The sequence below is a fragment of the Anguilla rostrata genome, chromosome 5, assembly GCF_018555375.3.
Source record: "Anguilla rostrata isolate EN2019 chromosome 5, ASM1855537v3, whole genome shotgun sequence".
NCBI lineage: Eukaryota > Metazoa > Chordata > Actinopteri > Anguilliformes > Anguillidae > Anguilla > Anguilla rostrata.
The window spans coordinates 49,283,530-49,308,642 of NC_057937.1; the positions used below are offsets into that span (position 1 = coordinate 49,283,530).

Genomic DNA, 25,113 nt, shown 5'->3' on the forward strand with positions numbered 1-25,113 from the left:
TGTGGAGCCATGTATTTATATTATATCTTGTATCATCCTATATGGGTGTTGAGCGAGGTGAGTAATGTACAGGAGAACCTCCAAAATATAGAGGAATGAAGAAGTGATTCATTTTGGCCATTCAAAACTGAAAATACACCCGTTTTAAGAATCTAAATCATTTCTTGGTTTATGTTTCATATTCAGATTGTGATAGCCATATTTAACAAAATAATTGTGTCTTCATTTTATAGCTAACATCCTTAAGTTTACAAAAAAACAATTGAACTAGATCTGGACTGGAGCACAAAAAAACTATCTCCTTACAAACCAATAGTCAATGTGTGGAATAGCTTGCCTGGACATGTAGTGGAGGCAGAAACACTGGGGGTATTCAAGGCCCGGCTCGATACAGTGTTAGATACTATCTAGCTTTTAGGTAAACTAAGCGTTAAGTACAGTTTAGTGGTAGGAACAGACAAGCAGTGTTGGGCTGAATGGGCTGTTCTCATCTTGCGTTATGTTATGTCATGTTAAACCCTTATGAGTCAATAAAATAAATGCAGAAGTCTTTTTCAGTGTTAATGAATATATTATAATACAACAGAGGAACTAGTATGTCTTCTTCCCAAGCACAGCAGAAGAAATAACATATACAGGGACAGGATGTACAGTGGTAATCATTATCTCATAGAACAATTTTTTTCTAAGTTGATTGTCAAGCAATACAACACCTTTTCCATGACTGCCAATTCATGGCCTTTCTCCATTCTTATGATCAAAATCCATTGAATTCCATTCTTTAGCAGTATTTGTAGGACAGTTTTGCCTAATTTTGATATAATTTCACTTTTTCATTGATAAAGTGTGACATTTTTATTTGACCAGGCAGCCTCGTGGTTGTATGCCTCCGCCAACCAGTAGCCAGTGCTCTGTTTGACCATTTGGATATAAAATGTCATCACTTCATCATTTTATCCTATTAGATATTTGTGTGAAACTTGGTCATAATTAGCATATGAATTCTTGAGTTATGGCTAAAAACATGTTTTGTGAGGTCACAGTGACCTTGACCTTTGACCACCAAAATCTAATCAGTCCAAGTGGATTTTTGTGCCAAATTTGAAGAAATTCCCTCAAGGCGTTCCTGAGATATCGCGTTCATGAGAATCAGGACGGATGGAGGGACGGACGGAAGGACGGACAACCCGAAAAAATAATGCCTCCGGCCATGGCTGTGCCGTCACAGAGGCATAATAAAAACATTCTCACATTAACCTTCTACATATCAAGCTAGTGCAAGTGCATTCTTGTTTTAAATGGAGGGGATCCACAAATGCAATAATGTTCTTACATTAGTCAGCTACAGATGCAGTGCGGTCATGACATATGGATATTATCATGCTCCTTAAACCAATGGGCAGCTACCCATGCTCTGTGGAGGGGGACTCTGTCATCTTCAAAGACACATTCCTATGCAGAAAAAGTTTAAAGTAAGAAGACAATCACTATGTACAATTAAGTATCAATTGACATCAACCATACCTTAAAAGGGTACAAACCATGGTGGGAAAATAACCCCACACCATTACAGAACCACCATAGCTCTTCCCTGTTGGAGCACTTCCTTTTTTGTTCACTAACTTCACTGTATCAAACTATTCACCCTGCCAGCTAGTTATTGCCATCTCAAGAACCTGCATGGATGAGGTTCTTGAGATGGCAATCCAGTTTTTGCTTATGATTCACGATTCAGTAATCAAAGGATTAAAAATATAGTTTAATCTTCTCTGATTAGGTCAACATATAATTGGAGGCTACAGAACTGATGTACAGTAAGTTCATTAGAAGAAACATTCAAATTGCTGATAAGCCGTCTGGGAAAAGGGAGGGAAGAAATCCCAGGGAATATGCTCTTGTTACCACAATCTAAATTTCTGCTAGACTCATTTCTGTGGTAGGTTGCAGTTTCTCAATGATTACATTTTGATGAGATCATTTTAGGGTCAGGACGTAATCTCGCCATGGTGTTCTCTGGAGATGCAGTACCTGTTAATTTACATAGCCCTGGTGAACTGCAATAATCAAGATATCACAACTTGTGTGCCTCTCTGGTGCCCCCATGTGTGCACTTAATTCAGAAACAACAGAATGGGAGCAGGTCTACAAAGTGTGAGCTCAGCATGCTGCCATTTGCAATTGTGCTGCCCTATTGTGTTATTATGTGTACTGTCTTCGTACAGCAAGCACCAGATGTGTCTAAAACAAATTTCCTTCGGGACAATAAAGTCTGTCTTATCTCTTATTTTCTCTGAGGCAAAAGACACAGAGTTCTGTGACTATCCATGTGAACAAACATGACATGTATTAACTGGTGAGCTACATCTTTAAAAGATTAAAACATATTTTGCCAAATAACACTGATACATTTATTTATTTTATATTTATAATTTATCCATCTAATAGACAGAAGACACAAACATACAGGTGGAATTAACACAGGGAGAGTTTCAGAGAGAGCATGGGATTGTTTGTAGTTTCTCCTGGGAACTGTGAGTTTAAAGGGCAGAGTATACCCTATGGTACAAGAAATAAGGCGTCCAAGGGAGAGTATGTTTTTTCTGCTTAATTTGGAGTTGGAAAGTGTCGCAAGCAAAAATAAATGTCCATATATGGAATTTCACATCACACAATTTGAAAAAAATTTTAATGTGGAACATATAATTGCTCATACATTTATTATGAAAATATAAACAGTGGCTAACTGGCCACAACTTCTTGCTGAGCAGAAGACACAAACATACAGGTGGAATTAACACAGGTGAGAGTTTCAGAGAGAGCATGGGATTGTTTGTAGTTTCTCCTGGGAACTGTGAGTTTAAAGGGCAGCGTATATCCTATGGCAGTGGTTCTCAACAGGGGGGGCGGGGCCCAATAGGGGGCCCTAGGGAGCTGCCAGGGGGGCCCTGAGATGATAGAACATTATTGAAAGCTTCAACATCAAGACATTAGTAATTATTTAGCTAAACAAATAATACAAAGCAAGAAATTAATAGTATATAAAATATGACCTTTTTACTTTTCTGTCAGACTCATTTGTTTGCTATGAATGGGGAAAAGGAAAAAGAAGATTTTTGTTTTGTAAATATTTGAGGATTACAAAAATGCCAAATTTTTATGGGGGTAATTGGAATAAGCTTGACTAAGCACTAAGTAATCGGGGAACTTTTAGAATTTAAGTTCAGCGAAAAAAATAAAATAAAAGCTTGACACAATAAGTATGTTGACAGTCACACAATTTCTGTTGTTTTGGCTTTGCATTCCAGCACATTGGATTTGAAAGGAAACAGTGAATATGAAGATGAAGTGCAGACTAAAATAAAGAGTGTAAAACTAACATACAGAGAAGACGACATCAATATAACTGCAGAGAGTTCACTGCAAGATGCAAACCACTGGTAAGCCTCAAAAACATAACGTCCAGGTTAAAGTTTGCTAAACACATATAGTTCCCCTTTCCTGGCTTCCTCTATTATTGCATATTTGTCACCCTGAATGGTTTCAGATCTTTAGGCAAAATGTAATATTAGTAAAAGGGAACCTAAGTAAAGACAAAACACATTCTTTAAATTATTTCATTTATTTCATGAAAAAGGTTAGCAAACACCCATTGCACTTGTGAAAACGTAATTGTCCCCCTAGTCGCACAATCAACCATCAGGCTTGATTACAGCCAGCTTGATTACAGTTGAATCTAAACCTCACTCACATTGAACCTTACCATCAGAGTGAAACAGTCACCACAAAGTTAGAGTAAACAGAACACTATGCCATGATTCAAGGAAATTCTAAAAGAGATGAGAAAAAAGTTGATGGAATGTATCAGTCTGTACAAAGCCATTTTTAAGGCTCTGGGACTCCACGAACCGCAGTGAGCACCATTCTCTTTAAATGCAGAACACTTGGAACAGCGTTGAATCTTCCCAGGAGAGCCTGCCAAAACTTCTCTAAGAATGCAGAAAAAGATCCCAGAAAGTCACAAAAGATCCCAGAAAAACATCCAAAGAACCTAGCCTCAGCTAAGATCAGTGTTCATAACTCCACAATTAGACAAAGATTTGGCAATAAAAGGGATGAGAAAGTAGCAAAGCAGAAACAACTGCTACCCAAGAGAAACATCAATGCTCATTTTACAACTGCAAAAAAAAAAACACCTGGATGATTCACACGCATTTTGGGATAATGTTCTATAGGCAGATATGTCAAAAGTGGAACTTTTTGGATGGCATGGGTCCCATTATATCTGGACATGCATTCCACTTGCTGAATACATGATTGAATGCAAAACCCCCAGAACAAACAGGAACTGAAGGTGGCTGCAGTGCAGGCCTAGGAGAGCATCACCAGGGAAGATATCTAGTGTCTGGTGATGTCTATGGGTCACAGGCCGTCATTAAATGCAAATGCTTTGCAACAAAGTACTAAATATGATGATTTAAGATTATGTTAATCTAATTACTTTTGGTCACCTAAAACAGGGGGGTTATGTATAAAACAGGCTGAAATTCCTCCATGGATCACTGGATATGGATATAAATACCCACAAACTGAAACTGATGGTCTACATTTAACCTCATATCCATGGTTTCATTTCAAATCCAATGTGCTGGAATACAGAGGCAAAATAACAAATTGCACCACTGTCCAAATACTTACGGGCCGCTGTACTGTGTATGTGTGTATATACAAACAGTACTGTGCAGAAGTCAGAGATCACCTGTTCATTTATTTAATTTCCAATTAATTTAGTCATTCAGTGCAATATATATATATATTACTTATAGTATTTACAGTACGTTATTGTAAATAAAAGAAAGGGTAGTCTGAATTTTGCATAGTACTGTGCATCCTTTTAAACCAGCAGATTGCCATTTTAATGTAGTCAGGGGAACTGCTGTTTTTCCCTGTAGTCGTGGTGCCGTTTTACGACAGTTTCTCTCACTAGACAACACAGGACATTTGTCTTCTGCCTCTTGATCTTGCTGGTCTTCCCCTGTTAACATTACTGCCAATCAGCTGGACCCTTCTGAGTGTGTGCGGGACATAGCACCTGAAAATGTTTACCCCAACTCCTTCTTCTTTACCATATTTCTTGCAACTTCATGACTATTTTACTTGCACTACAGGTTAAAGGTGTTAGGCTACCTGGAGTTTTAAATAAAAACTTAAGGTAGATATGATTTCACTCAATTTTATTAGCCCTGTGCCTCCTTCCCAACTCTCCACCTCCTACTCTGCAAAACAATTGGACAGACTTCCAATAATGAATTTAACTAATTACAGCCAAAGGAGGGTATTTCAAAGAAAGTCGCCTCTAAGATGATTTTTAAGTAAAAACCATTTTTTGTGTTATTGCAGGCAGAAATTGAAAAAAAGGTTTGTACTTCGTTTTTTTTCTAACTTTTTTTTTAACTACAGGTGGCCTAATATTTTTGGTTTGTACTGTGTATGTAAAAAAAATTTAAAAATGGGAAAAATGAAGAAAATCAAAGAGAACAAAAAAACCTTGTAAAATAGATTATTATTCAAAATTCATGCTGCCAAGGGATATGACAAAGGAATGGTTTTTGATTATTTATTATCATCTGATTAACAGTAGAAATTATTTTTACTATAATGTGCTGAATGCAGTCCGTATGTTCACTGACATTCAAAACATTGACACATGACATTGATGTCTGAGCACTAAATGGAAACTGTTGTGTGCAAATGAAAATGGCCTGATTCTGAATCCATGTGAAACCAGCAATCGTGATTTTTTTCTGAAAAAATAAAAACTATTTATATAAGCAAACACACGTGCGCTTACACTCTCTCACACACACACACACACACACACACACACACACACACACACGTATATACAAAGGTACACCATAGAACCTCAAATAAATGCACTGGGAATGGAAGTCATTCAGAACTCTGAAGTTGGTAACTTTGAACGTGATGTCAAAACCCACAGATTTAAAGAAATGTAGGGACTTGTAGGGACTTCAGTTGAAATTACCAAGAGCCAAAGCAGTGGTATCAGGGAGCTCATTACAACACTCAAGAAATGTTCATCACAGGCTATCTGAACGAGACATCCACTGTTATCTTTTGTACAGCTATCAAAACTATTGGATTTTCTACAGGTCATTCTTCATAACCAATCCTGTTGAATTTCCCACATTATTCTTTAACAACCTTACCAATCTATGTCCATTTGTCTAATTTTGATAATATTAAGCTATTTAAATATTTAATATAAAATATTTGTTACCTTTCAAATATGACAAGTTCATATTTTTGGATTAGCAATAATAAAGGCCATGATGTTGATAAGGTGGAATTATTCATGCTACTTCCAGGTTCGCAATACATATAGATTACCAGTCAGTCCATAACTCAGTGGTCTGTACCACAAATTCCTTACTATAATGACTGGTGAAAATTATGAGCGGCTAGATAATTTCTTCTTCCACTATCCACACTGGTAAGTTCTCAACAAGTTCATTTCTAGGCTTCATATGTGATGAGGCACAGGCTACCCTGCCAAATGAGACCTTCTCTTCTTAGGTAAAGAAATAGTCCGTCTCTCAAAGTGACTCCAGTCAGGACTCCTTTCACTAAGACAGCACAAGAACCAGTTATTCCAGAGAGCCCCTCGAGCGAATATTTCTGCAAGTATATTATGAAAACAACCCTGAATTATATGAAATTACCAGAATATGGGGGGGGGGGGGGGGTAAATCTTGTGTTGCAAGATATATTAATCCTACATGCTGACGTCCACTGCGTACCAAATAGCTGGATAGTAACATGAGGGCTACAGAGACTGAATGTGAATGAAATGATTAAATAAACAAGACAATCTATTCAGTTTCCCAAAGTCTAAGCACTGTGATTGTTACAATGGCTAGTGAACTTCAGAAGTTCTCTCTATAAGCCCCAAGCTCAATGCCATCGAGCTGACATAATGCTTTCGCTTCAAAAGCCGTTCGGCCACCAATCAAGCCAGGACAAACTGCCAGTTTGTGAGGAGAATCTTGAGGCCCTTGATGACAGAGACCACGGAGGTGGCGGGGTTGAACTTGAGCGTGTTGGCGTCACCCTTTTTGCACTTGTCCCGGAAGACGTAGATGCACCCGTTGCAGCTGGCCACCTTCCAGAGGGACGGCACGCAGCTCCACACCTCGGGGAAGCGCAGCCGGGTGAAGCTGTCCAGCAGCGGGTTGTAGCAGACCAGCGAGTCGCCCTCGGCCACCACGAAGATCAGGTCCTTGTGGGCGGTGGCGTGCATGCAGCCGGCGAAGGGCAGCATGTAGGGCTTGGTGTGGCACTTCTGGGCGGCCGTGTCGAAGCACTGGATGATGCGCGAGGGCTTGGTGAAGAAGTCCATGTCGTTCTCCTCCCCGCCCAGCAGGTAGATGGTGCCGTCCAGGTTGACCCCGGCGGCCCCGGACACGGCCGTGTCCAGCTGGCTGGTCTCGGTCCACACGTTGCCCTGCACGCCGTAGTAGATGACGGCGTTGGACAGCGTGTCCTGCAGGGTCTTGCCGCCCAGCGAGTAGATGGCGTCCTCGGTGGGCACGGAGACCAGCGTGTGCTGCAGGCGGTCGCGGGGCAGCGGGGCGCAGCGGTCCCAGTCCATGGTGTGCATGTTGCACTTCCACATGCGGCGCGGGATGGAGCCGCCCACCACGTACAGGTCGCCGCCGTGCTTGCAGGCCGCCGTGATCTGGTGGCACAGGCTGTTCTGGCCGCTCACGCTGATGGCGTCGTCCTCGTCGCAGTGCAGCGACACGGCCAGCGAGTGCGTGCGCGTCTCCTCCTTCCCGATCAGGTAGATGTGCACGTTCTCGCCGATCTCCTGCGCGGGAGACGGAGTGAAGACAGCAGCACAAGCCAGGTGAACCCGTGCTTTCAATTTTTAATGGTAGACCTGACATTGGAAAGGTACTTATAAAAAAAGCTTGCTTTGGAAAGACACAGTGTATGAAACCTTTTTTAGCCTGTTCAAGGAACTATAGCTTAATCAAGTGAAAAGAATCTGAAACTATTTTATGCCCCTCACACCACACAGCAGTACCACACTGCAAGACAGCAATGGCCAAATGGGAATAAAAATAATCAAATGGGAGATAAAAAATAGATGAAGTGGTTCACAAGACTCACAGCTGCATCAATGTGAATTGAGAATGCACACCATAAACTCCCTGAGCAGAAGCCCCCTAGGACCGGGCTTGTTATGAGCATAAAAGCTGTGATTTCTGGCAAGCAAATGTACCTTCAGGCTATCCTGGAGAATAGTCAGAAACTCCTGCCGCTCCACTTTATTGTGGTTTATCCAGGAATCAATGGCCACAGTAGGATTCTGAGAGCTCGGAACACCATCTGAAATATGGTAAAGACAATGAATCCATACTTTATCTAATCACAACACACAAGCTATGCTAACATCCTGTGTTCTTTGCACAGAAATGATTCCATTTGTTTTATTCCAGGGACAAAGGCAATTCACAATGCCCAATCTATTCAACAGAAACAAAATCAAAGAACATGACACCAAAATGAACATGAAACCTACTTAATGAAGTCTAATTGGAGCCCCATACCATACCTGTTCCAATTCTTCCCCACAAAAACATAATACATTTATTTTGCCCAGCAATCCCATAATAGACTATGTCCTGCATTCTTTCATGAGCTATGATACTATGACCAAGGGCTCATCTACACTGGCCACAGACCAATAACAGTCAAACCAATAACATAAATATAGCTACATACCTAAAAGAAATTTAGGTGACATTTCAATCATCATTACCAACCTTAGGGCATGTAGTTGGGGGAAATAAGAGTTCAGACGCACCTTTAATGATGTCCATCAACAGACGGAGGGGCAGGTTAAGAAACTCCTCTGTCTGGTGCAACTGCACCAGATGGATTTTGGCGCAATGCTTGGCAGCTGTGTAGAGCTCCTGGTCACTGTGCCTGTCTGCCAACCACATCACCTACAGCCAGAGCACAGCATGATGGGAAATATCAAATCAAAACATCTGAGAAAGACCAGCATACCTATTTCCATTTCTAGTAAGATAAATTAGATGACATTAGATAACTTAGATAACATTTCTAGTAAGATAACAGCCTGTTTGTATCTTCCCATTTCCACAGTAAAATTTTCAACCTAAAGTACTTTTCATTTTCTGGAGTTGGATCATCCTATTTATTTCCTAGTTATTGGAATTCCAAGCCATCCAAGTAATTTCAAATATGAAATGGATATAGACTATTACTGAAATTTCCTTAGCAACATTCTGGATTCAGTCAATACTTGTCATTAACTTTGGTGAGTTCATTGATCAACACAATTCATAATAACTGCTTTATGGATTAATTTGCAGGTTGAAATATTTTGTTACGACAAACATTGATTGTGTGACCTATATTACTACCTAGTATTCAAAACACTATGCTTACAACAGGTTTATTTAATTCCAACGACTGGGGCATCTGTGGGATAGTATTCATCATCATAATCATCATGATCATCATCATCATGTATTAATCTTTAATACAGAATATAATGATGCCATTGCCACAAAATTACCTGTAAACAGTTCTTGACCTCCACGGTGCGTGAGAGAAAGCGGGAACATTCCTCAAAGAGGGCAGTCAGCTGGTACATGTCAGCCAATTCGTAGGTGTCCTGCAAGTCCTCAACCCGCAGCTTGATAGTGCCGTGGTAAATGTAGTCCACCAGCAACTGAAATACTGGGGCACTTACATCCTTAAGTTCAATACTTCGGTTATGCGCCTCCTTCAGGTTGGAGGTAAACATAGAGCGAAAGAAACAACTCTGGGCTGACAGCACCAACCTGTGCAGCTGAAACTCCTTTCCATCAACCATGACAGTTACATCAGCAAAAAGCCCATCCTCCAGACACAGGTCCATGATGCTCTTTACGACCCGACTGGAGTGCGAGCGATCAGTGAAAGTGTATCCCAGGAAATAGTTCTCCTCTCCCACTGAACCCCCTACATTGAGTGGCCCTCCATCATCACAGGACTCCATTTTAGCCACCTGCTGACAAACAATAACAGAATGGTGCCGCTATAAGAACTATAGACGGAGAAAGTAAAGCTTCACATGACTACTGTTTTTCTGGCAATTAATCTATACCACTGAAATAACTGTAACTGAATAAAATCAGCAACCATGTGCTACTGATTTAGCTGCTACATTTAAAATACAGTACTAGTTAAATCGCTGCTCCACCATTAAAATGTTTCACTTAAGCATAAGGCCAATAGTACCCCACAACATCTTTACCAGATAACTTACAAGTGTCATGAAGTCTTAATGTCGCTGAGCCATTTAGGACAGTTCTATTTAACAAAAGAGGAGGGGCTTTAAAGCAACGCAACAATCATTTTTCATTATGCCAATTAAAAAAAGAGGCAGGGGATAAAGTTGCATGCTTTTAAGGCTAGGGATATACACGTATAACAACATTAGTTAATGTCTTAATTCAAGATGTGATAGCTATGAGCCTAAATATTCAGGGGACAATGAAGGTTGGGAATACACAATATGCAGGTATAATAACATTAGTAAATGTTTTAATTGTAGATAGCATACCTATAGGCCAAAATATTAATGAAAAATATGAGATACCATTACACCCGGAGACATTAAGTAAAAACATTGCTATTCTCAAAATACTAATAATAGTTAACTATGACAAGCCATTAATAAATCCTGCATTTTGTAAAGTTAGTTTAACTTGATAAGCAAATTGCGATAGAATTTGTAAACTGGAAATTGTCAATTGGACAGCTAATGTTACTTAGCTAATCCGAACGACTAATACATGATTTACCCAGCAAGAAGGTATGTAATGTTCGACGTCATAAATATGGTCGACCAACCTGCCATAACTTCCCAAACTACCAAAAATGATGTTAACAAACCATGACAATGAACAAGATACATAATTACTAGTATGTACTTGGACAAGTAGATAGCAAGCTAGTTAACTCAATTTTCGTCTCATCTTCTCGGCAAGTTTCTTACTAGCAGGTTAGCCAGCTACTCATTCTAATTAGCTTGCTAACAGGACGCAGTGAGTTAGCCAGGTGGTATTGCTATTTACCTGTAACGTTACTCGTCAATTGTAGTGTCTGGACGTTTTCAGAAAACGACCTATTAGATCTAGCAACGTTAGTCTATGTCTTTATATTTGATATTTTAAATAACGTTATGTTAGCCGAATTAAAACGGATGCCAACCACAATTTCACAGTGGAGGCCGTAGATATAAGCAACACTTGAGAGAGCTTTAAAATCCCTCGGAGCATGAGAATAGCGCCACCATTGTTATGGGGGACCTGTAGCAAATTAGGCCAGGGTTACACATTCGCTGACCTACGTGTTCAGTCCATACTTCTGCATTTTTGTCAAGCAAAATGTGCAATACTCTCGTGCGTAACATTGCCAATTCACAGAAAATAATACCCGTTTAAAGTCCACAGAATATAATACCTGGGGAAGGGCAGTTCAAAACAAGAATACAACTACCTATCCATTATATTTGTATGGAAATGATTATATGGGGGAAAACGTGTGCCGTGGCTAAAGACAAAACTTTATCTAGCCTGTCTGTTCTTCTAGGTATTGATGCCTCCCTGCCTGTTTAGGGTGTGTGTATGGTCATGTTAAGACCAGTAACCTTTTTGGAAACAGAGCTGGAACCTAATGCTGCAGTTTCATATAACTACCACATCCCCTCTGGCATTCTCATCATGCGGAAGGATTGTCCCCACCGACTCAGAGACTATGCATGCCCATGTCCAGATGGTCCAGATCCTTAAAAGGCAATCCACAGCATCATAGATGGGAGGAAAGTTTACCAATAAAATACGCACTTTAACTGGATTTTATGGTATCAAAGGTCCACCTAGAGGAGAAAAAAGCTATTACATCCATTGCAAAAAATGTAAATGTCAAACACAGGACAAATGCACTTCTTCAGATGTCAGTCAGGGGTTGAAATATGCTTTAAAGACCATGTGCAAATTGTAATCACATTTTAAAAATGTATTTATTCATTAAGCAATTAGAAAAAGTCATTTACCAAATGTATGAACAGTAAAAAAATATATATATCTTAATGTGAAAAAATATTTCAGATCAGGATAGCTGGGGTGTGTTCTTTCTGTAAACACTGATTCCCATCCAAACCTGAATAGCACTCCCGATGCATAATCGAAGTAGTTCATGGACCACTGAACTGAATTCATTGGTATGGACAGAAATTCCAGGAAGTTGCCAGTCTCAACCATGGTCTTAACACCGCGTACTCCTGAATGGGAGCGAACGTCGGACAAAGATGGTGGAGAAATTTTACAAGAAAAAACATAGTGTACTGCAAACGAAATCGGTACGCCAGTACCATTGGCTAGTAAAACTTATACTTATATGAAGTATGACATGACTATGCAATAGTCAAGTATGTAGCTTAATGAAAATGCAAATAAATAAATAAATAAATAAATAAAACCCAGGACTGAATTCAACTTTTATTTTGAATTTACCCCTCATTTGATCAACGGAAGTAGACCAGCTATCGTTAGCTGGCGATATTTCCGCGTTTTTGCAAATTACGTTTCCCTCTTGGTTTCAGCCTATTTTTTACAGTCTCTGGTTTCAACCACCAATTTTGCTTGTAATTTGTTTAACGTTTGAATCGTATTAACAGTTTATTTAATGTTGTGTTACCACAGGGAACCATTGGTTTTGTAGGACATCTTTAGCGAGCTATACATTTGTGTTGTTTCTGTATTCGTTCATGGGTGTCAAAGTTAGAAAGTGCATGAGCTCGAGAAAGGCTTTACAGCTAATGCTAGTTCGTAGAACTCTCAAAACGTAACTAAGTGTTTGCAGGTAATACTAATTATCTGCTCAAATCTGGTAGGTTAATGCACATAAAACAAACGGTTTCAAGATTAGAAATAATATTATGCACGTAATGAGAAAATAAAGATATTTCCTAAGTCAGCCCATTTGGTAATAAGATAACTTTGTTTGAACTGAATGCGATTTTAATCCCATTATGTTTAAGGAGAGGCAAATGGATGGCATTAAAGCAACGATCAAAAATAATCTGAAGCTCTTCGAAATGGGAAACACATTTTCTGATTTGCCAGAGCTACCAAAAGCGTCTGTCTTGATACCATTATTGATGAAAAGTGGGGAAATGCATGTACTCATGACTGTTCGGTCATTGGAGGTCAGTACACTAACATTTTCATGATATTATTATTTAAATAATATTTTTTATAAACAATTTAAATTGCGCTGTGGAAATATTTCACAAACGTTGCTATGCATGACAAATTTACGCATTTTTTTTAGTAATATGCTACGTACGCAGATTTTGTTCCCAGGCTGATATGGAAATATTGACAGTGGCTGAAGAGCGTTGCTTGTGAGATGCAAAGAGTAGAGACAGTTTTAGAACTCCAGTTTGAACGAAGTGCAATTGACCCCATTTAAAAAAAAAATGGAGCTCATCATTTGCCACTGTCGATGTCAACAAACTTAGTAGGGCTATCGAACTTAACCTTCCTTTCACTTTTTGTCTAAGCTGAGAAGCAGTGCAGGGATGATTTGCTTTCCAGGAGGCAAATATGACCCTATAGACCGCAACGAGATAGACACCGCTCTGCGGGAGTCTGAGGAGGAAATAGGCCTCGCTCCAGATCAAGTAGAGGTGGTCTGCAGACTGCCTCCTATAATAAATAAGGTACATTTTGTTTTCGCCACATGGTGAATATAACTGAACACTCTTGACCAAATACAGGTCCTGGCGTTGATCTTTTGTTTGAACCTGTTTTAGGCTGTAGTCATGTGATAATGGCTGTGGTGGTTATGTATGTTGTAGTTTTAAAAAATAAAATTTTATTTAAATAAAAAATTATATTATAGTCAGAGTTTAAACTTTTTGTTGTGTAATATGAGTGACCCTGCCAGAGCATAGCCAATTTATTCATCCTAAGTAGAAAGTGCTTGGAATGGTGGCAATGTAAATTAACTGCCATAGTACATACATTGTGATGAGTATTATTCAATATATAATGATTATTTAAATGTTTTGAGGCATGGTATTGTGCAGTTTTGGCATACAGGACAACATGAAATAGATCTGTGGTCCATATGGGCACATTTTTTACAGGAGGTGATGTACGACAGTGATTTTAACTTCTCTAAAATCTGTTGTATTCTGTCCCCTAAGAGTGGTATTCTGGTGACTCCGGTGGTGGCATTCATTGATGATTCTTTCAAGGCCCAGCCCAATCCAGCTGAAGTGAGCGATGTCTTTACTGTCCCACTGGATTATTTTATAAACCGGTCAGGCCACTCCTCCTACACTGTGACTGGTTATGTTATGGAAATTCACAGTTTCCTGTACCAGGATTCAGATTCAGGCAAAGTGTACACAATATGGGGACTGACAGCCATATTGGCGATACTTACTGCTGTTCTAGCATTCAGGAGAAAGCCAGTGTTTGAAATTGCTTTTGATGCTGAAGACCCACTTCCTTATTTTCAACGTAATTTTCATTTCCTATTCAGCAAAATGTGATTAGCTTGTCCTTCCACATGGCTGTGTAAATGGACAATTAACTTAATATTTTCACTTAAGAATTTTAATCGACTTTTTCAGTGTCACAATCTTGGCATAAGATGTACTAATAAGCAGAATGATGAAGGCTACATTTTTGGACTAGCAAAACAAAATAAAATGTAATGTAAAATTCCATCATACATGGTCTAGTTATTTTTACCTTGGTTTGGGTTTGATTTTGTGTTACTCCTGTAGGTTAATGGGTATTAATAGAGTTAATTTTTTATAGCTTTGGGGAAAAATGACTAATTTATTGGTAGATTTATGAAATGCTTGTATAACAATAAATTGTGTGTTGTGTTGATGCCCTAAAAATGAAATGTATGTTTTGTATATATACCTTCCTGTACTGTATGTGCTTTTGGAAAACATATGTTATAGATCCTTGACAGGTGAACCTGATTGTGCTGACTTTTTATTGTAGCATAATTGATTTTGTATTAAGTGATAGAATTTCATGTGCACCTAACCTTCAGAATATCTTCCCCACGATGGTGATGCACCTTGCCCCCTGTTTCTGTAGCTAATGGGGTAACCATGGAAACTACATCACCAGACGGCTGCACTTGATATTGCTATCAGTATGGGGTGGCTAACGCATCAGTTTTAGCATAATTGTGCTTTGCTGCAGGAGTGGTAGGTACAGAATAAATTTGTTGTGTGTAGTATGTTGCAATAACTGCTACTTTTTATTGTCGTGACTCTACACACCGATTAAGTATAGGCTAGCAGAATGTTCATTGAACTGTTACAGTATGATTGACCCTCCATTCAAGACGAGAGACAAAGTGGCACATCCAGTTGGAGCAATAGTCCTTTTTCAATTTCAATAAGAATTTAATCCAGAAGAGAGTTTCAGTAGGGTTGCCCACTCTCACGCATCTGGCTGGCATGAGACCCATGCTTTCAGCCTCAATCTCACGCTCCCTCAATAAATTTCCCAATCCCTCTCGGGTTATGAGACAGTCTCAAATCTCACTCAAACCAGATGACCAAAGTTGGCAACCTTGGTTTCAGTCAAACAGCTTTGTGTGTGTGTGTGTGTGTGTGTGTGTGTGTGTGTGTGTCTGGTTGACAAATTAGCCTTTCCAACAAGGCAGGTCCTATTTAGTATGTGGTGCACAACTTGTTTATCTCTAATCATCAATTGCGATTCAGAGCTTCAGTCATCATAATGAACTTATTAATTTAGCTGCTGTTTATGAATGATAAATGAAACATGAAGCCTACTTCCACTTATGGTAAATTTGTGTCATTATTAATTTGTGTTTTATCTAGTACCTGCCCTGCTGAAATTTCCAGCATAAATCAGCCTAAACTGGTCAAGCTGGGTTAAGGTGTGTTTTTGACACTTTTTTTAAAGCTGGTTTTAGCTGGTCAACCAGCTGTTCACCAGCTGATCGGCCTATGGTCAGGTACTCCAACAGTTCGGCCGCCAGTTTATTCTACCAGCTTAACTAGCTTTGACCAGCCACGACCCAGCTCTGGCCAGCCAAAAGTGTCGAATATACTGTTTAAATCACCTTAGAGTCCCAGATGGTTTCAGATGGCATTTTCAGCAATGTTATTGGGTGTTTTTTCATGAATCACTGTTATGCTAAAAAGGGACGTTCTCTGGTTACATACGGGGTTTTAATAATATGCCACCAAATAAAAAGGTTACCGCTATTACCCAGTCATAGGTATGAATCTTTCAAACATAGTCTGAAGACTCCGACGTATAATTTAAAACGGCTATTTTTTTCTGAGTGTTTATGGTAGTCTGGAACGTTTGGTGGCGGCGTACGATTCGCTCTGCTCGACCGTGACTAGAAGCTTTCGGTCGTCGAACAGAAGGAAGGCAACGCACTCCAAGTGCTGCGCGTCAGGGAGGTGGAGAAAGACACCGTTCTGTTTTGAGCATCTTTTTGCCATTATATTAAAGCTATAGACATGGCAAAGGAGGGAGCGTCTATCACTGAGGAAACTGAACAAATGATTGAGAAGAATGGTATCAAAGAACAAGAAAGTGTGCTGTCTGCGGTGGACACCAAAGAAATGAGAGCGGTGGTGTTGACTGGATTCGGTGGTCTCAACAAACTCCGAGTAACCAAGAAAGCAATGCCTGAGCCCCAGGAAGGAGAAGTCAAAATCCGCGTGAAAGCATGGTAATGTATTCAGTTGTCATATCGCCATCTTCATCGTTGTCACCATCATCATCACCATCTTCTGACTTCGCAGACGTAGTAGGTTTGTTGATTTAGAATGTTAAAGAGTTTATACATTTCAATTTATAGAACTTTTCCACATGTTGATTAGGATGGTTGCTATACGTAGTAGTCTACTTGCTGTTGACCACAGGGGAGTTTACCCATCATTAACCTGATTTAAACACTACGTGGTAGTTAAATGTGTGTTTCGTCTCTTCGTAAGTGTGTGGGAAATTTGTATTTGGGTGTCTTACGCGGCTTCTGATTCTACGGTGTGTTTAAACTGGTAAACAGTTTTTATCACGAACACGTCCGCAATGGGTTAATAATGGTCTTTTCCAGTTAAAATACGTTATATGGACTGTAAACTGAATTGAGCGGCATTATGTCAACAAACGGTAATATTTTGAGTCATTGCATGTGTCGGGTTGAAACTGTCAGCGCTGATATAACTTAACTGGCTTTGGCCAAATAGATCCTAAGATAAAACATCATACTGACAACGCGTGACATGTTAATTTACACAAAAATTATTAATACCGTGGTCACACAATACTGAGATGTTGTGAGGACGAAGAGGATATGAAGGTGTCCACAAAGCGTCCCAGAAAAGAGCACCATCACAAAATTAACACCGCAACGCCGAGAGAATGCAACTGGGTAGGCTACTTGGGGGTTGGCATTTAACATTTTTCGTTGTTATTTTGGATTTTCAATACGTTTTTCATGTTGCATTTAAGTACAAAACATGTTGTTGCATCATGACTGGAGGCGGTAATGACAGCAGCATGCATTACCTGGTCATTATAATGACGGAAAAACATTTTTCACATTCACTTTTGAGCAAGGAGCAAGGAAGCCATTAGCTATCTCCCCCACCCCACCTTTTTAAAAACCCTAGGTCCTCCCCAAGTAATTATGTTGGGCACTACGTGGTAAAGTTCTAGGCAGGATATCATAACCCAGCTGGGATTCTAAACTGGTTTAAGATGGTTTTAAGATGTGTTTTTGACATTTCTGGTGGGTCATAGCTAGTTTCTAGCTGGTCAAAGCTGGTTAAACTGGTAGTGAACTGGAGGACTAGCTGACTATAGTCTGGTCAACTGATTGAACAGTTAAGATGTCGAAAACACATCTTAAACCAGCCTGACCACCTCAGGCTGGTTTAAGCTGGAATTTTCAGCAGGGAACATTTTTCATATTGTAAAATAAAGAGGAGACATGACAATTTGTGCATCAGTGTAAGTATTGGGTTCCCGTCTGATATGTAATATTGGTGTTTAGAAATGGGTAGGGCAACCTACAAGAGGTTAGGTTGGGACAACTATGTAATCTGCTGTTAAGTGTAGGTGGTGGATATATGTGTCATTATTATATATTGGTTAATATGACTGATACCTGAGCCTGGTAATTCAACAAAATTCAATATTTATTATGGATCTTCCCTCCCACACACCAGTTTACATGGAAGGACCTGGCAAGTGATTGAATCAGTGCAATCTAGGCTCTAATAGGTTTTGAGAACCAGTCTACCCCAAAAACTACTTGTGAACTTCTACCGCAGTGCTATTGAGAGTATACTGACATACTGCATGACAGTGTGGTATGCCAACTGCAATCAGGCCGATCGAAAAGCTCTCCAGCGAATAGTGAACACGGCACAGGACATCATCGGGACCCATCTACCGGACTTGGACTCAATCTACACCTCACGATGCGTGCAGCGGGCTCACAACTTCATAAAAGATCCATCCCACCCCAGCCACTACCTGTTCAACCTCTTGCCGTCTGGAAGGAGATACAGGAACATTGCAGCTTGGGCTTCCAGGAAGAAAAACAGCTTCTTTCCCAGGGCTGTTGTACAAATAAACAATGCTGCTTTTACTCCTATCCCCTCACCCCCCAGTGTGCTAGATCTGGAGCACAAGCCCAGTACTTTTATATACATTTATTTATTTTCATTTTTTTAATTGACAATGTTTATCTGTTTTTTTTTTTTTTTAAAAGTAAACTTCTTGTCTTGTTATAAGTGCTGTGCACTAAGAGGGTTCTGTAATTTTGTTGTCTTGAACAATGACAATAAAGCTCTATCTATCTATCTTTCTTGAAAATGAAAGGCCGGAGTGGTTGGTGGACTATTTCTTTACTAAAGAGAGAGTCTCTGCATGTTCACATTTTATATCACATTTTCATTGTCAATGAAAGCGTCCTTGAGAAATGTATCTTCTTACAGGAATGCATAATCTCCCGGTTGGCTATCAGCAGTCTGTACTGCACCATTGTTATAATGTGAATGACATAATGAGTGGAGAGCACACACGACTAATGCAACTGACTTAGAATTGTGCTGTTTATTGTATCAACCCATCTTTCCAGGAGTTATCAGTTATGTCAGTTGCTGATATGCTCAATATTTTACATGTAACTTACAGTTTATAATATTGTACTGTAGCACAAATTTTGAACACCATGGTGAATTCATTAATTTCAATGGTAATGGTATACATTGAGATGTTCATGAAAAGTTTTCCATATGGTAGTCACTGTTTAGAGAATCTGTATCATGGTACGTTAAAAATAAAATATATATATTTTTTTCCTTGCAGTGGCTTGAACTTTCTAGACCTGATGGTACGGCAAGGGAATATTGATAATCCGCCAAAGACTCCACTTGTCCCTGGGTTTGAATGCGCTGGAATAGTGGAAGCAATGGGAGAAAACACAAAAGGATTTGAGGTCAGTGAAATTCAGCTGCTTTGGTCTGAGCAATCTTGTACAATGGACATATGGAAGCAGTGCTCCAAGTCCAGCTTATTTGTGTATACCAAGGAGTTTACATCTGAAATCAATTTAGTAAATAATTCATTACATGTGATGGATTTTTAACAGTTCTAGTTAACACTAAATGATTATAATGCCATAAGAAAATAACCATATTATCATCTGAAATATGACATTTCTTCTTGGATTGAGCTTTTAGTTTTTTCTACAAGACCGTGAGCAGGGTTTGAAATGCAGTCATTTCATTTGCAGTTTCGTGAAAATAGTTATTTTATTTTAATTTTAAAGGAGGATGTTTGAAAAGCCGAGGTGACTTTGGTGCTTCATCAGCCAGTAGACCATATGATTTGATCTAGAGTGGATAACAAGCCGTGAATAAGTAGTATTTAATTGATGAAAGGGTCTGCAACCTGATCATCATGAGATGAAAACATATTAAGAAGAACTATTTTTCTCAAACTGCCTATGCTTCATTAACCTTTTTAAATTCTAATGGTGTGGCCATGTACTCTCGCGACTTCTGGTACTAGATTAGAACCGGAAAATGTTATTTAGCATACCATTGTACAGTGTAAGCATGTTCTAAATTTTTGTTTTATTTTTTGTTTTAAAACCTTGTTGCCACTGGGAACATTTTAACTGTGTACTTCTCTCTTTTTCTGTACATGGAAATGCTTCATGGCATCAATACTTTCAAGCATTGATTTTAAGCCTCAATATTTTATTCTTGGTTTGACGTTACAGTCCAAACACCCAGTTTACCACTGGTGATTGAGGCAGATGAATCAGTCAGGAAGCTTGGCTCGTAAGGCAGAAATATTTCCAGGAACATAGCTATGCATGCCATAAATGTTCCAGATTCATATTCAAGGACCTTATATTAATCAGATCAACTAATGATTTCATGTAATGTGCTAAAGGGCAGATGATTCCTTAAGAAAGAGGTTACATTTTTTACTTGATTAAATGGTGCTGTGGGGTTTGGACACCTGTCTACTGAAATTAACTCATTTTTGGAGTTCAAATGCCAATGGGCCAAATCTGCATTGCGTAGTAAGTTTAAGGAAAATATTTTGGCTGTGACAAGACCCTATATGCACGCAAGGCTACGACCATATTTGATAACCTTTGCCCAAAGGTGTTTTTTGGCAGGGAAAGAATATAGAAGTGGACATTGAATCAAATCAAACAAATTGCTCTGTCCTGTAATGGAACACCCTTTCTACAGTCATGGCTGATCCACAGGTTTTTGATTTCAATTCCTCACCTCACTCCGATCACTGCTGGGCGGATAAGACTTGTAACTTGCCATCGCAAAGAGGAGTCATTAGCTGAGTGCTCCTCCCTGTTCACTCGCTCTTGCGTAGGTCCTGGAGATTGATGAGGGAAACTCAGAATCCCACAGTAAAGGAGGCCACAGGCCAAACAGCGGTGATTCATTTGTCTCAGACATTAGAAAGCAGCGCCATCTCCATCAGTCATACACAACCTTTACTCGGCCTGTCACAGCGAGAGCAAGGGACTGGCCTCTTATTAATGGCATTGTCACATGGTGGTAGGTTGGTGGCAGAAGGAATTCTGTGCTGTTTTTAACTTGAACAGAGAACATTTAAATCATCCTGGATAAGGGGCTCCCATTTGGCTCAGTTGGTAAAGGCTCTCACTGTGAGTGTAGGCTGGGCCTTACAGATAAACTGGACCAAGTAGATGAAGTGGCATCATGCATTGCAGACAGTGCAGTTTCTGAGAAATAGAAAACTGACAGTAGCCGGACTGCAAACATAAGGAATTTGCTATGGCTGCTGAACAAGACATGCTGTTAATTTTGAGTTGAGGTATGTTATTATTGGACAAATGTAACAGTGCCAGTTTAAAGAAAACATTGTTAATGAAATTAGATTTTTCTAATCGTAGTCAAGCAAACATATGATATGTGGCTGGCTAGCTAGTGAACACTTAGCTATTTTATTTGGTGGCCCAAAATGACACGTGACCGATAATACGTATGAATTAGCTTTCAGCTGATTAAAGGATTCAGTAAAATTAGCTAGCGGTGATCACTGGTATCACTGCCTATGAGCTAATGTTATGATGTACTGTACTTTAGCTGACATTTTTTATGGTTGGTATTTGTATATTGTTATTTGTTTAGTTACTAAACTGGTTCATGCCTATGCTTTAATGCCACCAGGGGCTCCAGGTGTATCACCCTACCCCTCTAAACTGCACTGTGCCTTCATTTGTACTTGTACTATTGCAGCTAGTTTATTACCTCAGCTGTAACCTGCTCAACCCATTATATTTGCTGTGATAGATACTTTATTATATTTCCGTTATATCTATTCCGCTGCTACTTTACACCAAGTGGTGAATGGGATTGGATTGGGAGTTTTTTTTTCCGTCTTCCCAGAAAGAACATACACGAATATGTACACGAATTGACTTTCATAAAGAGCAGATCTATTAATTTTCTTTCTTTCTGTTTTCACACACTGACATATTTATATGTTGTTTTACCCAGAGATAACTCTGAAATAACTATAAAAAGATGGTAATATGGGCGGACCATTCCCTGAATGCTGTGGACTGTTTTCCTCACAATTAATAGCACTAAATGGCTCTTCTGGTTTCAGATAGGGGATCGGGTAATGGCCTTTGTGAATTACAATGCCTGGGCGGAGGTTGCCTGCACGCCTCTGGATTTCGTCTACAAGATCCCTGATGACATGACGTTTCCAGAAGCAGCCGCCTTCTCCATGAACTTTGTGGCTGCCTACATGATGCTGTTCGAGGTCGCCAATCTCAGAGAAGGCATGTCTGTATTGGTCCACTCGGCAGGAGGGGGTGTGGTACGTCAGCCTTTTAAGAAAGTGAGGCGTTTATGAAGGAGGGCAAAGGCAAGGAAATTGTATTGCTGATGTTACTATAGATAGTGCCGGTATCTGCTCACTGTCTCACTATCTTTACAGCTCACTATCATGGAGACAGCCCTTATAAATTTAAGTAGACATAATTGATGCTGTTATGCATAATGCTGTTACATTGATTGAGACCAAAGCAGACGCTGGCAAGCTGGCAAGTCTGTCTGTCTCTGTCTCACATAGGAAATGTAACACTCAATTTGTCAAAGTAGTAAAGTATATACAGTGCAGTGCATAAGTATTTGGACATTGTTTTGTTGTTTTGGCTCTGTACGCCAGCACATCTGGTTTTGAAGTGAAACAATGCATATAACAGAACGGACAGGTTAGAGTTTGGTAAAAAGTGCATTAAAAAGCTAGAGTTTTGGAACAAATTCATGTACAAATGAGATGAGTATTAACAAAGTGCAAAGTGATGAAAAGAGAAAAGTGTGATGAAAGATAGGAACCGCACTTGATCCAAAGCACCCCCCCTCTTCTGTGAAACATGGTGGAGGTAGTGTTATGACCTGGGCACGTATGGCTGTTACTGGGCCTGGCTCATTCGTCTTCATAGATGATGTGACTGCTGATGGCAACAGCATAATGATTTCTGAAGTGACAAGAAACAAGCCTTCTCAGATCCAACCAAATGCCTCAAAACGCATTGTACAGTGCTTCACCTTGAAGCAGGACAATGACTAAATGTATTGCTAAAGCAACCAATGAGTTTTTCAGGGCAAACAAGTTGAATGTTCTTGACTGGCTAATCAGCCATCCTGAGTCCAACTGAGCTTGCATTTCATTTTCTGAAGACAAGACTGAAAGCAAAACACCCCAGAAACAAACAGAAACTGAAGATGGCTAGAGCATCACCAGGGAAGGTACCCAGCATCTAGTCTTATCTGTGGTTTACAGGCTTTAGGCAGTCATCGAATGCAAAGGATTTTCAACCAAGTACTAAATATGACAACTTTTTTTAGATTTTAGATTTTACTTTTGCTCCTCTAAAATGGGGGGACTATGTGTAAAAATGGTAATTTACAATATGGATGAAAATTACCCTTAAATTAAAGCTGACGGTCTGCACTTTAACCTCATATTCATTGTTTCATTTTAAGTCCAATGTGCTGAAGTACAGAGCCAAAACAGCAACATGCACGCGCACACACACACACACACACACACACACACACATCAAAAGTCCTTGTTTCCTGAGGTGTAACAGTAGTTTTGGTGTGAAACAACTGTACTGTAACAGATGCACACAAATAAGTTTCATTCACAGTGGTCCCCTCCACTGCCATTATGTGCTGTTCCCATGCCAGACTAGAGCACTGACCTAAACTCTGTATAGCAGGCTATACATCAAGTATGCAAAAACAGGGCTTGTGTGTTCTAAGGTGATATTACAGTGTCAGCTCACATCTTCTCACACAGCACGTGTTCGGCGATGATGAAGCTGCTTGTGGTGATTGTATTGTTTTCCAGGGACAGGCAGTTGCTCAACTCTGCTCCACTGTGCCCAACATCACCGTCTTCGGCACAGCATCGTCCTTCAAGCACGAGACCATCAAAGCCTCTGTGACTCACCTCTTTGACAGAAATGTCGATTACGTTCAAGAAGTGAAAAAGTAAGAACTTGATTCCATTCTGCATCTGGGTTTGCAACAATGTACCTCAACAGTGCTCTAGTTCTGTTAATAAAATGCACTGCTTGTGAAATATGTATTAACGGCTCATCAGCATTAAAAAAAAAAAAAGTCATTTGTAATTGTTTGCCTTTGTAGCAACACAAACACATTTTGTCAATAAAGACAAATCTGTGATACATCATATCCTCTGAATGTTTATGATGGAAAAGGCTGAACATACAAAATGAAATGCACAGATAATATATTTTGAGATTTTTCAGCTTAATTTTATCATTGTGTAATGTACAATATTAATTATCCTAGAATTTGGCCTCTTTCTTGTCTGTGAAAATACAACTGCTGTAATTGTAGATGAAAGATTTCACTGAATGATTTCCATCATTATGCAACTTGTTTTATCAAATGTCTTGCCACAGAGTTTTAACATTCATCGACTGAATCTCATCGATTTGAGTCTGCTAGGTCATTTTACACGTTCGCTGGCTTTTAAAAGAGACCTTTCAAAGGCTTTGATTTAGACTCCTGCATGTTCACAAACCGGGCTGGTAAATGGAGAGAGGTTGCGGTAATTTTGCAGGTGCGGTCTCATTCTTATCTGCTCATGGAGTCCAGTGTTTCTCTGAAGAAGATGCAGTTGTTAGTGATCACTTTCTCTGGCCTGCGTGGCACTGGTCTCCATAGCAACGCGCGGCTCTGCTGAGACAGGGAGAATAGTGCGGGTGAGACTCTGGCAGTTCCTTGAGACCAGTAAACCTACTGCGGGCGAGAATGGGCTAAGTGCTCGCAAAAACAGCTGATTTATTCCACGCGGACGTGCATAGAAACTTATAAAAATGTATGGAGTGGGTAATATTATTTAACACTCTGCTTGTAAT

At 39.6% G+C, this 25,113-nt stretch overlaps 3 protein-coding genes and 1 long non-coding RNA gene across 11 annotated transcripts in view; 3 read left to right on the forward strand and 1 right to left on the reverse strand.

The window, feature by feature from the left end:
• Positions 1 to 5,600: 5,600 nt before the first annotated feature.
• kbtbd4 (kelch repeat and BTB (POZ) domain containing 4) lies at positions 5,601 to 11,372 on the reverse strand. Of its 4 annotated transcripts, none has more exons than XM_064336830.1 (6): positions 11,181 to 11,372; positions 10,370 to 10,413; positions 9,635 to 10,108; positions 8,894 to 9,035; positions 8,309 to 8,415; positions 5,601 to 7,891 (listed from the first exon to the last, which is right to left on the reverse strand). In XM_064336830.1, exons 2-6 carry the CDS (start codon positions 10,376 to 10,378, stop codon positions 7,031 to 7,033), a joined length of 1,593 nt encoding a protein of 530 aa, XP_064192900.1. In that variant the 5' UTR covers positions 10,379 to 10,413; positions 11,181 to 11,372; the 3' UTR covers positions 5,601 to 7,030. The 4 variants fall into 4 exon arrangements, with proteins under 4 accessions (XP_064192900.1, XP_064192899.1, XP_064192902.1 ...); XM_064336829.1 differs by having other exon boundaries at positions 9,635 to 10,111; XM_064336832.1 differs by lacking the exon at positions 10,370 to 10,413 and having other exon boundaries at positions 9,635 to 10,111; positions 11,181 to 11,371.
• A 1,280-nt stretch (positions 11,373 to 12,652) lies between these two features.
• Positions 12,653 to 15,110, forward strand: nudt7 (nudix (nucleoside diphosphate linked moiety X)-type motif 7). 4 transcript variants are annotated; one of them, XM_064336840.1, is made up of 4 exons: positions 12,653 to 12,751; positions 13,148 to 13,315; positions 13,673 to 13,831; positions 14,321 to 15,110. In XM_064336840.1, the coding sequence occupies exons 2-4, from the start codon at positions 13,157 to 13,159 to the stop codon at positions 14,669 to 14,671; spliced, it is 669 nt and encodes a 222-aa protein (XP_064192910.1). In that variant the 5' UTR covers positions 12,653 to 12,751; positions 13,148 to 13,156; the 3' UTR covers positions 14,672 to 15,110. The 4 variants fall into 4 exon arrangements, with proteins under 4 accessions (XP_064192910.1, XP_064192908.1, XP_064192909.1 ...); XM_064336838.1 differs by having other exon boundaries at positions 12,671 to 12,996; XM_064336839.1 differs by having other exon boundaries at positions 12,671 to 12,969.
• Positions 15,111 to 15,370: 260 nt separating this feature from the next.
• Positions 15,371 to 25,113, forward strand: part of LOC135255533 (synaptic vesicle membrane protein VAT-1 homolog-like) — a 37,889-nt gene continuing 28,146 nt past the window's right edge. The window contains exons 1-4 of one of the 2 annotated variants that reach the window (XM_064336835.1): positions 15,371 to 16,860; positions 19,509 to 19,638; positions 22,317 to 22,532; positions 24,075 to 24,217. In XM_064336835.1, coding sequence (XP_064192905.1) covers positions 16,646 to 16,860; positions 19,509 to 19,638; positions 22,317 to 22,532; positions 24,075 to 24,217 — 704 coding nt within the window. In that variant the 5' untranslated portion in view covers positions 15,371 to 16,645. Of the gene's footprint in view, positions 16,861 to 16,921; positions 16,943 to 19,508; positions 19,639 to 22,316; positions 22,533 to 24,074; positions 24,218 to 25,113 lie in introns of those variants that run through there. The other variant, XM_064336836.1, reaches the window with a different exon arrangement.
• LOC135255536 (uncharacterized) lies at positions 16,949 to 18,892 on the forward strand. The gene is made up of 2 exons (XR_010330182.1): positions 16,949 to 17,562; positions 18,362 to 18,892. It is a non-coding gene; the product is annotated as an uncharacterized LOC135255536 (long non-coding RNA).